General features: G+C 54.2%; 2 protein-coding genes across 2 annotated transcripts; both read left to right on the top strand.

Moving 5' to 3' along the window:
* Positions 1–2,236: 2,236 nt before the first annotated feature.
* On the top strand, positions 2,237–2,815 carry LOC121863942 (putative carbonic anhydrase 2). Its single transcript, XM_042362821.1, has one exon. The coding sequence runs from the start codon at positions 2,237–2,239 to the stop codon at positions 2,813–2,815; it is 579 nt and encodes a 192-aa protein (XP_042218755.1).
* A 2,275-nt stretch (positions 2,816–5,090) lies between these two features.
* Positions 5,091–5,783, top strand: LOC121863926 (U1 small nuclear ribonucleoprotein 70 kDa-like). Its single transcript, XM_042362819.1, has one exon. It carries the CDS (start codon positions 5,091–5,093, stop codon positions 5,781–5,783), a length of 693 nt encoding a protein of 230 aa, XP_042218753.1.
* The last annotated feature ends 6,143 nt before the right edge of the window (positions 5,784–11,926 follow it).

Genomic DNA, 11,926 nt, shown 5'->3' with positions numbered 1-11,926 from the left:
TCACCATCATCACCATCATCATCACCACCATCACAATCACCACCATCAGCACCATCAGCATCATCATCTTCATCACCATCATCACCATCACCATCATCATCACAATCACCACCATCACCACCATCATCATCATCACAATCACCACCATCACCACCACCATCATCACCATCATCACCATCGTCATCATCATCACCACCATCACCACCATCACACCATCATCACCATCATCACCATCGTCATCACAATCACCACCATCACCACCACCATCATCACCACCATCAGCATCATCATCATCACAATCACCACCATCACCACCACCACCATCATCATCATCATCGTCATCACAATCACCACCATCACCACCACCATCAGCATCAGCACCAACATCACCATCAGCACCATCGTCATCATCATCACCACCATCACCACCATCAGCACCATCATCACCATCATCACCATCGTCATCACAATCACCACCATCACCACCACCATCATCACCACCATCAGCATCATCATCATCACAATCACCACCATCACCACCACCATCATCACCACCATCACCATCATCACCATCACCACCACCACCACCATCATCATCATCATCGTCATCACCACCACCACCATCATCATCATCATCGTCATCACCATCACCATCACCACCACCATCATCACCACCATCAGCATCATCATCATCACAATCACCACCATCACCACCACCATCATCACCACCATCATCATCATCATCGTCATCACCATCATCACCATCACCACCACCATCATCACCACCATCATCATCATCATCGTCATCACCATCATCACCATCACCACCATCACCACCACCATCATCACCACCATCATCGTCATCACCATCATCACCCATCACCACCACCATCATCACCACCATCAGCATCATCATCATCACAACCCCACCATCATCACCATCAGCACCATCATCATCATCGTCATCACAATCACCACCATCACCACCACCATCAGCATCATCACCATCATCATCATCACCACCAAAATCAGCATCAGCACCATCATCACCATCATCACCATCGTCATCACAATCACCACCATCACCACCACCATCATCACCACCATCATCATCACCATCATCACCATCGTCATCACAATCACCACCATCACCACCACCATCATCCCACCACCATCAGCATCATCATCATCATCGTCATCACCATCATCACCATCACCACCACCATCATCACAATCACAATATCACCACCACCATTATCACCACCATCATCATCATCACCATCATCACCATCAGCACCATCATCATCACAATCACCACCATCACCACCACCATCATCACCACCATCATCGTCATCACCATCATCACCATCACCACCACCATCATCACCACCATCAGCATATCATCATCATCTCTCAACACACACTATGGGCTGCAGTCACCATGTTTCACTTACTGTTACAAAGCAAGGCAAGGAGGCAGGCAGCAGGGGCAGCATGAGGCGGGGCAACAGGAGGCGGGCAACAGGAGGGCAACAGGAGGCAGGCAACAGGAGGCAGGAGGAGGCAGGCACAGGAGGCAGCAGGAGATGGGAGACAGGCAGCAGAGGCAGCAGGAGGCAGGCAACAGGAGGAGGCAGGCAGCAGGAGGCGCAAGAGAGGCAGGCAACAAGCAGGCGGAGGGCAGGCAACAGGAGAGGCAACAGAGGCAGGCAGCAGGAGGCAGGCAACAGGAGGCAGGCAGCAGGAGAGGGCAGCAGGAGACGGTCAGCACGAGACAGGCAATGACTATGCAGCATGATACAGGCAAACAAGAGCAGGCGCAAAGCGATGTCATGCCAAACAGGAGCGCATGCAACCGAGACAGCGCGCAGTAGACATGCGCACGCACAGAGCAGGCAACATACAGTCCACCATTGCGCGCAAAAAGAGACAATGCGCGAGCAGAGACCTGGACGCGCACGGAGCACGGCCAAACAGGAGGCACGCAACATGACGACAGAACCCAAGCAGGAGACAGCGCACAGCGAGACACGCGCATGAGACCGGTCCCGCACGACAGCGCAACAAACATAGCGCAGAGACATTCAGCATGACACAGCGCACACAGGAGGCCAGACACGCATGACGCACTGCAACACGCGAGACAGCGCAAGCGGAGACAGCGCATCATGACACAGGCAGCAGGGAGACACGTCCCAGCTGAGACAGCGCAAACCAAGAGCGCGCAACACGAGACATGCGCAGGAGAAGAGCAAGGAGACACGGCCCAGCAGGAGACAGCGCGAATCAGACACGGCACCCAGGAGACACGCGCAGCAGGAGACAGGCAGCAGGACACGGCGCACTGAGACAGGCAGCAGGAGACGGGCAGCAGGAGACAGGCAACAGGAGGCAGGAGGGAAGGGCAACAGGAGGCGGGCAACAGGAGACAGGCAACAGGAGGTGGGGCATCAGGAGACAGGCAGCAGGAGACAGCAAGGCAGGAGCAGGTGCAGGAGACAGGCACAGAACAGGCAGCAAGGACAGTCAGCAGGAGGACAGGCAACAGGAGGCAAGGGGCAGAGGCAGGCAACAGGAGGCGGGCAACAGGAGACAGGCAACAGGAGGCGGGCAGCAGGACAGGCAGCAGGACAAGGGCAACAGGAGAGGCAGGAGCAAGGCAACAGGAGGCAGGCAACAGGAGGCAGGCAACAGGAGGCAGGCAACAGGAGGCAGGCAAAAGGAGCAGGCAGCAGGCAACACAGGCAAACAGGAGTGCGGCAACAGGAGGCAGGCAACAGGAGGCAGGCAGCAGGAAGCCGGGCCAAGCAATTAGGCGGCAACAGGAGCGAGGCGTACATGATGCTGCGCGGAGACATGGAGGCAGGCGACATTGCGCCAAACGGCGACATCGCGCTGGGTTATGAGCGCCCAAATGCGACATGGCGCGAAAAATGACATTGGCGCAGCAGGCGACAGGCGCGCAGTGAGCGCGGCGCGCGACGGGAGCGTTATGCGCCAAACAGGACATTGCGCGCAGGCGAATGCGCGAGACAGCGGGCGACATTGGCGCGTTATGACATTGCGGGCAACAGGAGATTGGCAGCGACATTGCGCGCGACACGCGAGTGCCGACATTGCGCGTTAGACATTGCGCGTGCCGACATTGCGCTGCCGATGCGTTATGAGACAGGCAACAGGAGAGCTAAGCAGGCAGGCAAACAGGACATTGCGCGTTAAGGCGCAAAAGGAGACAGCGCGTTACGACATAAGGTTATGACATTGCGCGTGGCGACATTGGCGCGTTATGACATTGCGCAACATGATATGGCGCAAAAATGACATTGCGCGTTATGATGAAACGCGATGCTGGCGCGCTGGCGATGCCATGCCAACGACATCGCGCTGCCGCGAGATACAAAACGGCGACATCGCGCCGCGCCGACATCGCGCTGGGCGCGAGATATCGGCGCCAACATGACAGGCGCGTGCGCACGACATGCCGTTGCGACACTGCGCCAAAATCGGCGATGCTATGCCGTTACGATGCGGCGCAACGGCGACATTGCGCTGCTGGCGATGCGCAAAACATGACACGGCGCGTGCGCGCGACATCATGCTGCTGGCGATGATTGCGCTGCGCGACATTGGCGCTGTTATGACATTGCGCAAACATGAGCGTGCTGCTATGATGCGCGCGGTTATGACATTGAGGCAACGGCGATGCGCGCGCGGTCGCGATGCTGGCGCTGCTGGCGAAACTGGCGCTTGCGATATGCGCTGCAACTGGCGATGCCGCGTTGCGATGATGCGCGCAAATTGCGAATGCTGGCGCGTTACGACATCGCGGCAAACGCGATGCTGGCGTGCTGGCGACGCGGCGCTGCTAGCGCGCGTTATGACTGCGCTCAACAGATGGCGCGGTAGCGATGCTGGCGCTGTTATGACACGCACAAACAGGAGGCAAGGTTATGATGTAAGTTATGGAAACAGCAGGACAGGCAACAGGAGGCAAGGAGTGGCACAGGCACAGGAGGCAGGGCAGCATGAGACAGGCAACAAGGACAGGCAACAGGAGACGGGCATGAGACAGGCACAGGCATGAGACAGGCAACACGTGCAGCATGAGACAGGCAACAAGAGGTAAGGACAAGAGACAGGCAGCATGAGACAGGCGACAGGAGGCAAGGCATGAGACAGGCAACAAGAGACAAGCGACAGAGACAGGCAGCAGGAGACGGTCAGCATGAGACAGGCGACAGGAGGCAGGCAACAGGAGACGGTCAGCATGAGACAGGCAAACAAGAGACAGGCAGCATGAGACAGGCAACAGGAGACAGCAGGAGACGGTCAGCATGAGACAGGCAACAAGAGACAGGCAGCAGGAGACGGTCAGCATGAGACAGGCAACAGAGACACAAACAGGAGACAGGCAACAGGAGACGCAGCATGAGACAGGCAACAAGAGGCAGCAGGAGGCATGAGACAGGCAACAGGAGAGCAACAGGAGACGGTCAGCATGACAGGCAAGAACAAGAGACAGGCAGCATGGGAGACAGGCAACAGGAGACAACAGGACATGAGACAGGCGACAGGAGGCAGGGAACAGGAGGATGGGAGACAAGAGACAGGCAGCATGAGACAGGCAACAGGAGACAGGCAACAGAGATGGTCAGCATGAGACAGGCAACAAGAGACAGGCAGGAGACGGTCAGCATGAGACAGGCAACAGGAGACGGGCAGCATGAGACAGGCAAACAGGAGACAGGCAACAGGAGACGTGCAGCATGAGACAGGCAACAAGAGAGACAGGCAGGAGACGGTCAAAGGAGAGACAGGCAACAGGAGACAGGCAACAGGAGACACAGCAGAGGCAACAAGAGACAGGCAGGAGACAGCATGAGACAGGCACAGGAGAGAGGCAACAGGAGACAGGCAACAGGAGACGTAGCATGAGACAGGCAACAAGAGACAGGCAGCAGAGACGGTCAGCATGAGACAGGCAACAAGAGACAGGCAGCAGGAGATGGCATGACAGGCAGGAGGCAGGCAACAGGGAGATGGGAGACAGGCAGGGAGACAGGCAACAGGAGACAGGACAGAGAGTGGGCATGAGACAGGCAACAGAGACAGGCAGCAGGAGACGGTCAAAGGAGACAGGCAACAAGAGACAGGCAGCAGGAGACGGTCAGCATGAGACAGGCGACAGGAGGCAGGGGCAACAGGAGGCAGGCAACAGGAGACAGGCAGCAGGAGACAGGGCAACAGGAGACAGGCAGCAGGAGACGGGCAGGAGACAGGCAACAGGACAGGCAAGGGGAGACAGGCAACAGGAGGCAACAGGAGACAGGCAGCAGGAGACACATGAAACAGGCGACAGGGAGGCAAGGCAGCATGAGACAGGCAGCAAGGAGACAGGCTGGGAGGCAACAGGCAGCAGGAGACAGGCAACAGGAGACAGGTACACAGGAGACAGGCACAGGAAGCAACAGAGACAGGCACAGAGGCAGGCAACAGAGACAGGCAGCAGAGACAGGGCAACAGGAGACAGGCAACAGGAGACAGGCAACAGGAGGCAGGGCAACAGGAGACAGGCAACAGGAGGCAGGCAACAGGAGACAGGCAACAGGAGACAGGCAACAGGAGGCAGGCAACAGGAGACAGGCAACAGGAGACAGGGCAACAGGAGAGCAAGCAAAGTGACACAGGAGCAGGAGAAAGGAAGGGAGACAGGCAGGAGAGCAAGGAGAGCAAACAGGAGACAGGCAACAGGGGAGAGAGACAGGGGCAGAGACAGGCAATGAGACAGGCAACAGGAGACAGGCAACAGGACAGGCAACAGGCAACAGAGCACAGGAGGGGCAGGAGACAGGCAACAGAGACAGGGGCAACAGGAGACAGGCAAGAGACAGGAGCAGGAGACAGGCAGAGACAGGCAGCAGAGACAGGCAGCAGGAGACAAACAGGAGGCAGGCGACAGGGGAGGCAGGCAACAGGAGACAGGCAGCAGGAGACAGCACAGGAGACACAGGCAGCAGGAGACAAGCAGGAGACAGGCAACAGGAGACAGGCAACAGGAGACAGGGGGCAGCATGGGACAGGGCGACAAGAGACAGGCAGAAGAAGACGGTCAGCATGAGACAGGCGACAGGAGGCAGGCAACAGGAGACAGGCAGCAGGAGACAGGCAACAAGACAGGCAACGAGGAGCAAGGGCGGACAGGAGGCAACAGGAGACAGGCATCAGGAGGCAGGCAACAGAGACAAACAGGAGCAGGCAACAGGAGGCAACAGGAGGCAGGCAGCAGGAGACAGGCATCAGGCAACAGGAGGCAGGAGAGGGGGAGGCAACAGGAGGCAACAGGAGACAGGGGAAACAGGAGACAGGCAACAGGAGGCAGGCAACAGGAGCATCAGGAGGCAGGCAACAGAGGCAGGCAACAGGACAGGCACAGGAGGCAGGCAACAGGAGGCAGGCAGCAGGAGACAGGCAGCAGGAGGCAGGCAACAGGAGGCAGGGGCAACAGGAGACAGGGCACAGGAGGCAACAGGAGGCAGGCACAGGAGACAGGCAACAGGAGAGGCAACAGGAGGCAGGCAACAGGGAGACAGGCAGCAGGAGGCAGGCAACAGGAGGCAGGGCAACAGGAGACAGGCAACAGGAGACAGGAGATGAGGCAACAGGAGAAAAATGAGACAGGGCAACAGGAGACAGAGCAACAGGAGGCAAGAGACAGGCAAACAGTGGGACAGGACAGGCAAAGAGGCAGGCAACAGGCAACAGCTGGCAGCAGGAGGCAGGCAGCAGGAGGGCAGGCAGCAGGAGACAGGGCAGCAGGAGACAGGCAACAGGAGGCAAGCAACAGGGCAGCAGGAGGCAGGCAGCAGGAGGCAGGCAGCAGGAGACAGGCAGCAGGAGGGCAGGCAGGAGGAGGCAGGCAGCAGGAGACAGGCAGCAGGAGGCAGGCAACAGGAGACAGGCAACAGAGACAGGCAACAGAGACAGGCAACAGGAGACAGGCAACAGAGACAGAGACAGGGAACAGAGAGGCAACAGAGACAGGCAACAGAGACAGGCAACAGAGAGAACAGAGAGAGACAGGGAAATAGAGACAGGCAACAGAGACAGGGCAACAGAGACAGGCACAGAGACAGGCAACAGGACAGAGACAGGGAACAGAGACAGGAAGGAGACAGGCACAGAGACAGGGCAACAGGAGAGAGACAGGGGAAATAGAGACAGACAGGAGAGACAGGCAACAGAGACAGACAGGGAACAGAGACAGGCAACAGAGACAGGCAACAGAGACAAAACAGAGACACAGGAGACAGGGAAAAGAGACAGGCAACAGAGACAGGCAACAGAGACAGGCAAACAGAGACAGGCAACAGGAGACAGGCAACAGAGACAGAGACAGGAAAAATAGAGAGGGGCAACAGAGACAGGCAACAGGAGAGCACAGGCAACAGAGACAGGCAAATAGAGACAGGCAACAGAGACAGAGACAGGGAAACAGAGACAGGCAACAGAGACAGGCAGCAGAGATACAGGCAACAGAGACAGGAACAGGAAACAGAGAAGGGCAACAGAGACAGAAAAAGAGACAGGCAACAGAGACAGAGAGACAGGGGAAATAGAGACAAGTAAACAGAGACAGGCAACAGAGACAGGCAACAGAGACAGGAAATAGAGACAGGAGACAGGCAACAGAGACAGGCACAGAGACAGGCAACAGGAGACAGGCAACAGAGACAGAGACAGGCAACAGAGACAGGCAACAGAGACAGGCAGACAGGCAAATAGAGACAGAGACAGGAAAACAGAGACAGGCAACAGAGACAGGCAACAGGAGACACAGAACAGAGAGCAGGCAACAGAGACAGGCAGCAAACAGAGACAGGCAAAGGAGACACAGCAGGACAGGGAAACAGAGACAGGCAACAGAGACAGGCAACAGAGACAGGGCAACAGGAGACAGAGACAGGCAACAGAGACAGGCAACAGGAGACAGGCAACAGAGACAGAGACAGGAAACAGAGATACAGGCACAGAGACAGGCAACAGAGACAGGCAACAGAGACAGAGACAGGGAACAGAGACAGCAACAGAGACAGAGACAGGGAACAGAGACAGGCAACAGAGACAGGCAGCAGAGACAGGCAACAGAGACAGGAGGACAGGCAACAGAGAGACAGGCAACAGAGACAGGCAACAGAGACAGGGCAACAGCAGAGACAGGCAACAGAGACAGGGCAAAGAGACAGGCAACAGAGACAGGCAGCAGAGACAGGCAAAAGGAGACAGGCAAGGCAACAGAGACAGGGAGACAGGCAACAGAGAAAAACAGAGAGGAAAGCAGACAGGCAACAGAGACAGGCAACAGGAGACAGAGACAGGGACAGAGAAAAAGAGACAGGCAAGGAGACAGGCAAAGAGAGACAGAGACAGGCAACAGAGACAGAGACAGGCAAATAGAGACAGAGACAGGCAAAAGGAGACAGGCAACAGAGACAGGCACAGAGAACAGGAGATAGGGCAGGCAACAGAGACAGAGACAGGCAAATAGAGACAGGCAACAGAGACAGGCAACAGAGACAGGCAAAGAGGAAGAGGACAGGGAAAAGATAGGGCAACAGGACAAGAGACAGGTAAATGAGAGAGAGACAGGACAACAGGAGACAGGCAAATAGAGAGACAACAGAGACAGGGCAACAGAGACAGGAGACAGGGGAAAAGAGACAGGGCAGAGAGACAGAGACAGGCAAAGGAGACAGGCAACAGAGATAGAGATAGGAACAGAGCATAGGTAACAGAACAGAGACAGGCAACAGAGACAGAGACAGGGCAACAGGAGACAGGCAACAGAGACAGGACAGAGACAGGCAGCAAGAGAGGAGACAGGGAAATGAGAAGAGATAGGGAAATAGAGACAGGCAACAGAGACAGGCAGCAACAGAGACAGGACAAGAGACAGGCAACAGAGAGAGAGACAGGGAAAGGGAGACAGGTGCAGAGACAGGCAACAGAGACAGGCAACAGGAGAGACAGGCAGCAGGAGACAGGCAACAGAGACAGAGACAGGCAATAGAGACAGAGACAGGTACAGAGACAGGCAACAGAGACAGAGAAATAGACAGGCAACAGAGACAGAGACAGGAGAGACAGGCAACAGAGACAGAGACAGGCAACAGAGACAGGCAACAGAGAGAGACAGGCAAATAGAGATAGAGACAGGCAAATAGAGACAGGCAACAGAGAGAGGCAGGCAACAGAGACAGGCAACAGAGAGAGACAGGCAACAGAGACAGGCAACAGAGACAGAGACAGGCAACAGAGAAGAGACAGGCAACAGAGACAGAGACAGGGAACAGAGACAGGCAGCAGAGACAGAGAGTGGAAATAGGAGACAGGCAACAGAGAGACAGGCAACAGAGACAGGCACAGACAGAGACAGGCAACAGAGGACAGGCAACAGAGACAGAGAGAGACAGGCAACAGAGACAGAGACAGGCAACAGAGACAGAGACAGCAACAGAGACAGGCAAATAGAGACAGAGACAGGCAACAGAGCAGAGACAGGCAACAGAGACAGAGATAGGGAACAGAGACAGGCAACAGAGACAGAGACAGGCAACAGAGACAGGCAACAGAGACAGAGACAGGCAACAGAGATGAGACAGGGAAAAAGAGACAGGCAACAGGAGCAGAGACAGGAACAGAGACAGGAGAGACAGAGAGACAGGGAACAGACAGGCAACAGAGACAGCAAATAGAGACAGGCACAGAGACAGAGACAGGGAAACAGAGACAGGCAACAGAGACAGAGACAGGAGACAGGCAACAGAGAGACAGGGAATGAGACAGGCAACAGAGACAGAGACAGGGGAACAGAGACAGGCAACAGAGACAGGCAACAGAGAGAGAGAGCAGAAACAGAGACAGGCAACAGAGCAGAGACAGGCAACAGAGACAAGAGACAGGGAGCAGAGACAGGCAACAGACAGACAGGGGAACAGAGACAGGGCAACAGAGACAGGCAACAGAGACAGAGACAGGGAACAGAGACAGGCACAGAGACAGAGACAGGCACAACAGGAGACAGGCAACAGAGACAGAGACAGGCAACAGAGACAGGCAACAGAGACAGACAGGCAACAGAGACAAGGACAGAGACAGGCAACAGAGACAGAGACAGGCAACAGAGACAGACAGGCACACAGACAGGCAAACAGACAGGCAACAGAGATACAGCACAGAGACATGAGACAGGCAACACAGACAGGCAACAGAGACAGAGACAGGCAACAGAGACAGAGACAAGAGAAGCACACACCACCACGTCGCAGACAGACACCTAACACGGAACAGTCCAGAAAGAGACTCCTGATGACGAGAACAATGTTTACTAACACCAACACTGTCTTGACCCGTAACTCTACTTAACACCAGGATATACAATCAAATGACAGGAGATACATCTGTGATATATATGTAGCGAGTCATATATATATATATAGAGGAAGGTGTATATATAAAAGTCACATGTCACATATATAAGGAAGGTGTATAAGTAGTGAGTCACATAAGGGAAGGTATATGTAGGCACATATACTGTACAAGGGAAGGTTATAGCTATATATATGTAGAGAAACTTACATAGAAAAGGGGATGGCATAAATGTAGAAAGTCATATATAAAGGAAGTGTGTGTGTGTGTGTGTGTGTGTGTGTGTGTGTGTGTGTGTGTGTGTGTGTGTGTGTGTGTGTGAGGAGTTCCCTGTGTATTGGTGAGACACATGTGATGTTGGGTTTAGGGGTCAGTGGTTCTGTTGTGTGGGTCTGGCACACACACACACACACACACACACACACACACACACACACACACACACACACACACTTCTATGGTAATATAGTACTAAAGGTTGATACACCACCACCACGCATGCAACAATACAATAAGCTGACAGAAACACGGGAAACTGGGACACTGCTGTGACGCATAAAGCTGAGACACTCAAGCTATTGTACATTGAGCTGGTACAGTCGTGATAACATTAAGCTGAACACCTAGGTTGTGATACATTGTGCTAACACCTAAGATGTAACACATTGCTGGAACACTCGTGATACATTAACCTGGAACATCAGCTGTAACACATTGCTGGGACACTCAAGCTGTGATATTAAGCTGGGACACTCGTGATATATTAAGTTGAACACTCAAATCTGTAAACATTATTAAGCTGGGACACTCAAGGTGATACATTGTTGGGACCGCTCCTCCTCAGTGGTGCCTCATTAAAGAAGCATAAACTGGAGAGGCATTAATGACCTCCGACTGACTGGGTGAGAGAGAGAAAAGAGAGAGAGAGAGAGAGAGAGAGAGAGAGAGAGAGAGAGAAGGAAAAGAAAAAAAAAAAAAAAAAAAAAAAAAGAGAGAGAGAGAGAGAGATCTATGAAACACTAACATCTACACATCAACAGCACACACAAAGCTAAGAGTGTATAAGTTACAGATACAAGTATAAGGTAGAGGTACTGGTGTAAGTGCAAGATACAGGTGTAAGGTAGAGGCACTGTGTAGGTACTGTAAGGAACAGGCACAGTGTAAGGTAGAGGTGCTGGTGTAAGGTACTGGGTAAGGAACAGGTACAGGTGTAAGGTAGAGGTACTGGTGTATACTGGGGTAAGGAACAGTACAGGTGTAAAGTAGAGGTACTGGTAAGGCACTGGGGTAAGGAACAGGTACAGGTGTAAGGTAGAGGCACGGTGAAGGTACTGGGGTAAGGAACAGGCACAGGTGTAAGGTAGAGGTACTGGTGTAAGGTACTGGGGTAGGGAACAGGTACAGGTGTAAGGTAGAGGTACTGGTGTAAGGTGCAAGATACAAGTATAAGGTAGAGGCACTGGTGGTAAAAAAGATACAGGTGTAAGGGTAGAGGCAC

Source organism: Homarus americanus, unplaced genomic scaffold (genome assembly GCF_018991925.1).
Source record: "Homarus americanus isolate GMGI-L3 unplaced genomic scaffold, GMGI_Hamer_2.0 scaffold52320, whole genome shotgun sequence".
NCBI lineage: Eukaryota > Metazoa > Arthropoda > Malacostraca > Decapoda > Nephropidae > Homarus > Homarus americanus.
The sequence above is the reverse complement of the archived record's forward strand: the minus strand, read 5'-3'. Positions and strand labels throughout refer to the sequence as shown.

Coding starts and splice junctions, on each gene's coding strand:
- LOC121863926 (XM_042362819.1), top strand. CDS start 5,091: ATGAGACAGGCAACAGAGACAGGCAGCAGGAGACGGTCAAAGGAGACA.
- LOC121863942 (XM_042362821.1), top strand. CDS start 2,237: ATGCGCAGGAGAAGAGCAAGGAGACACGGCCCAGCAGGAGACAGCGCG.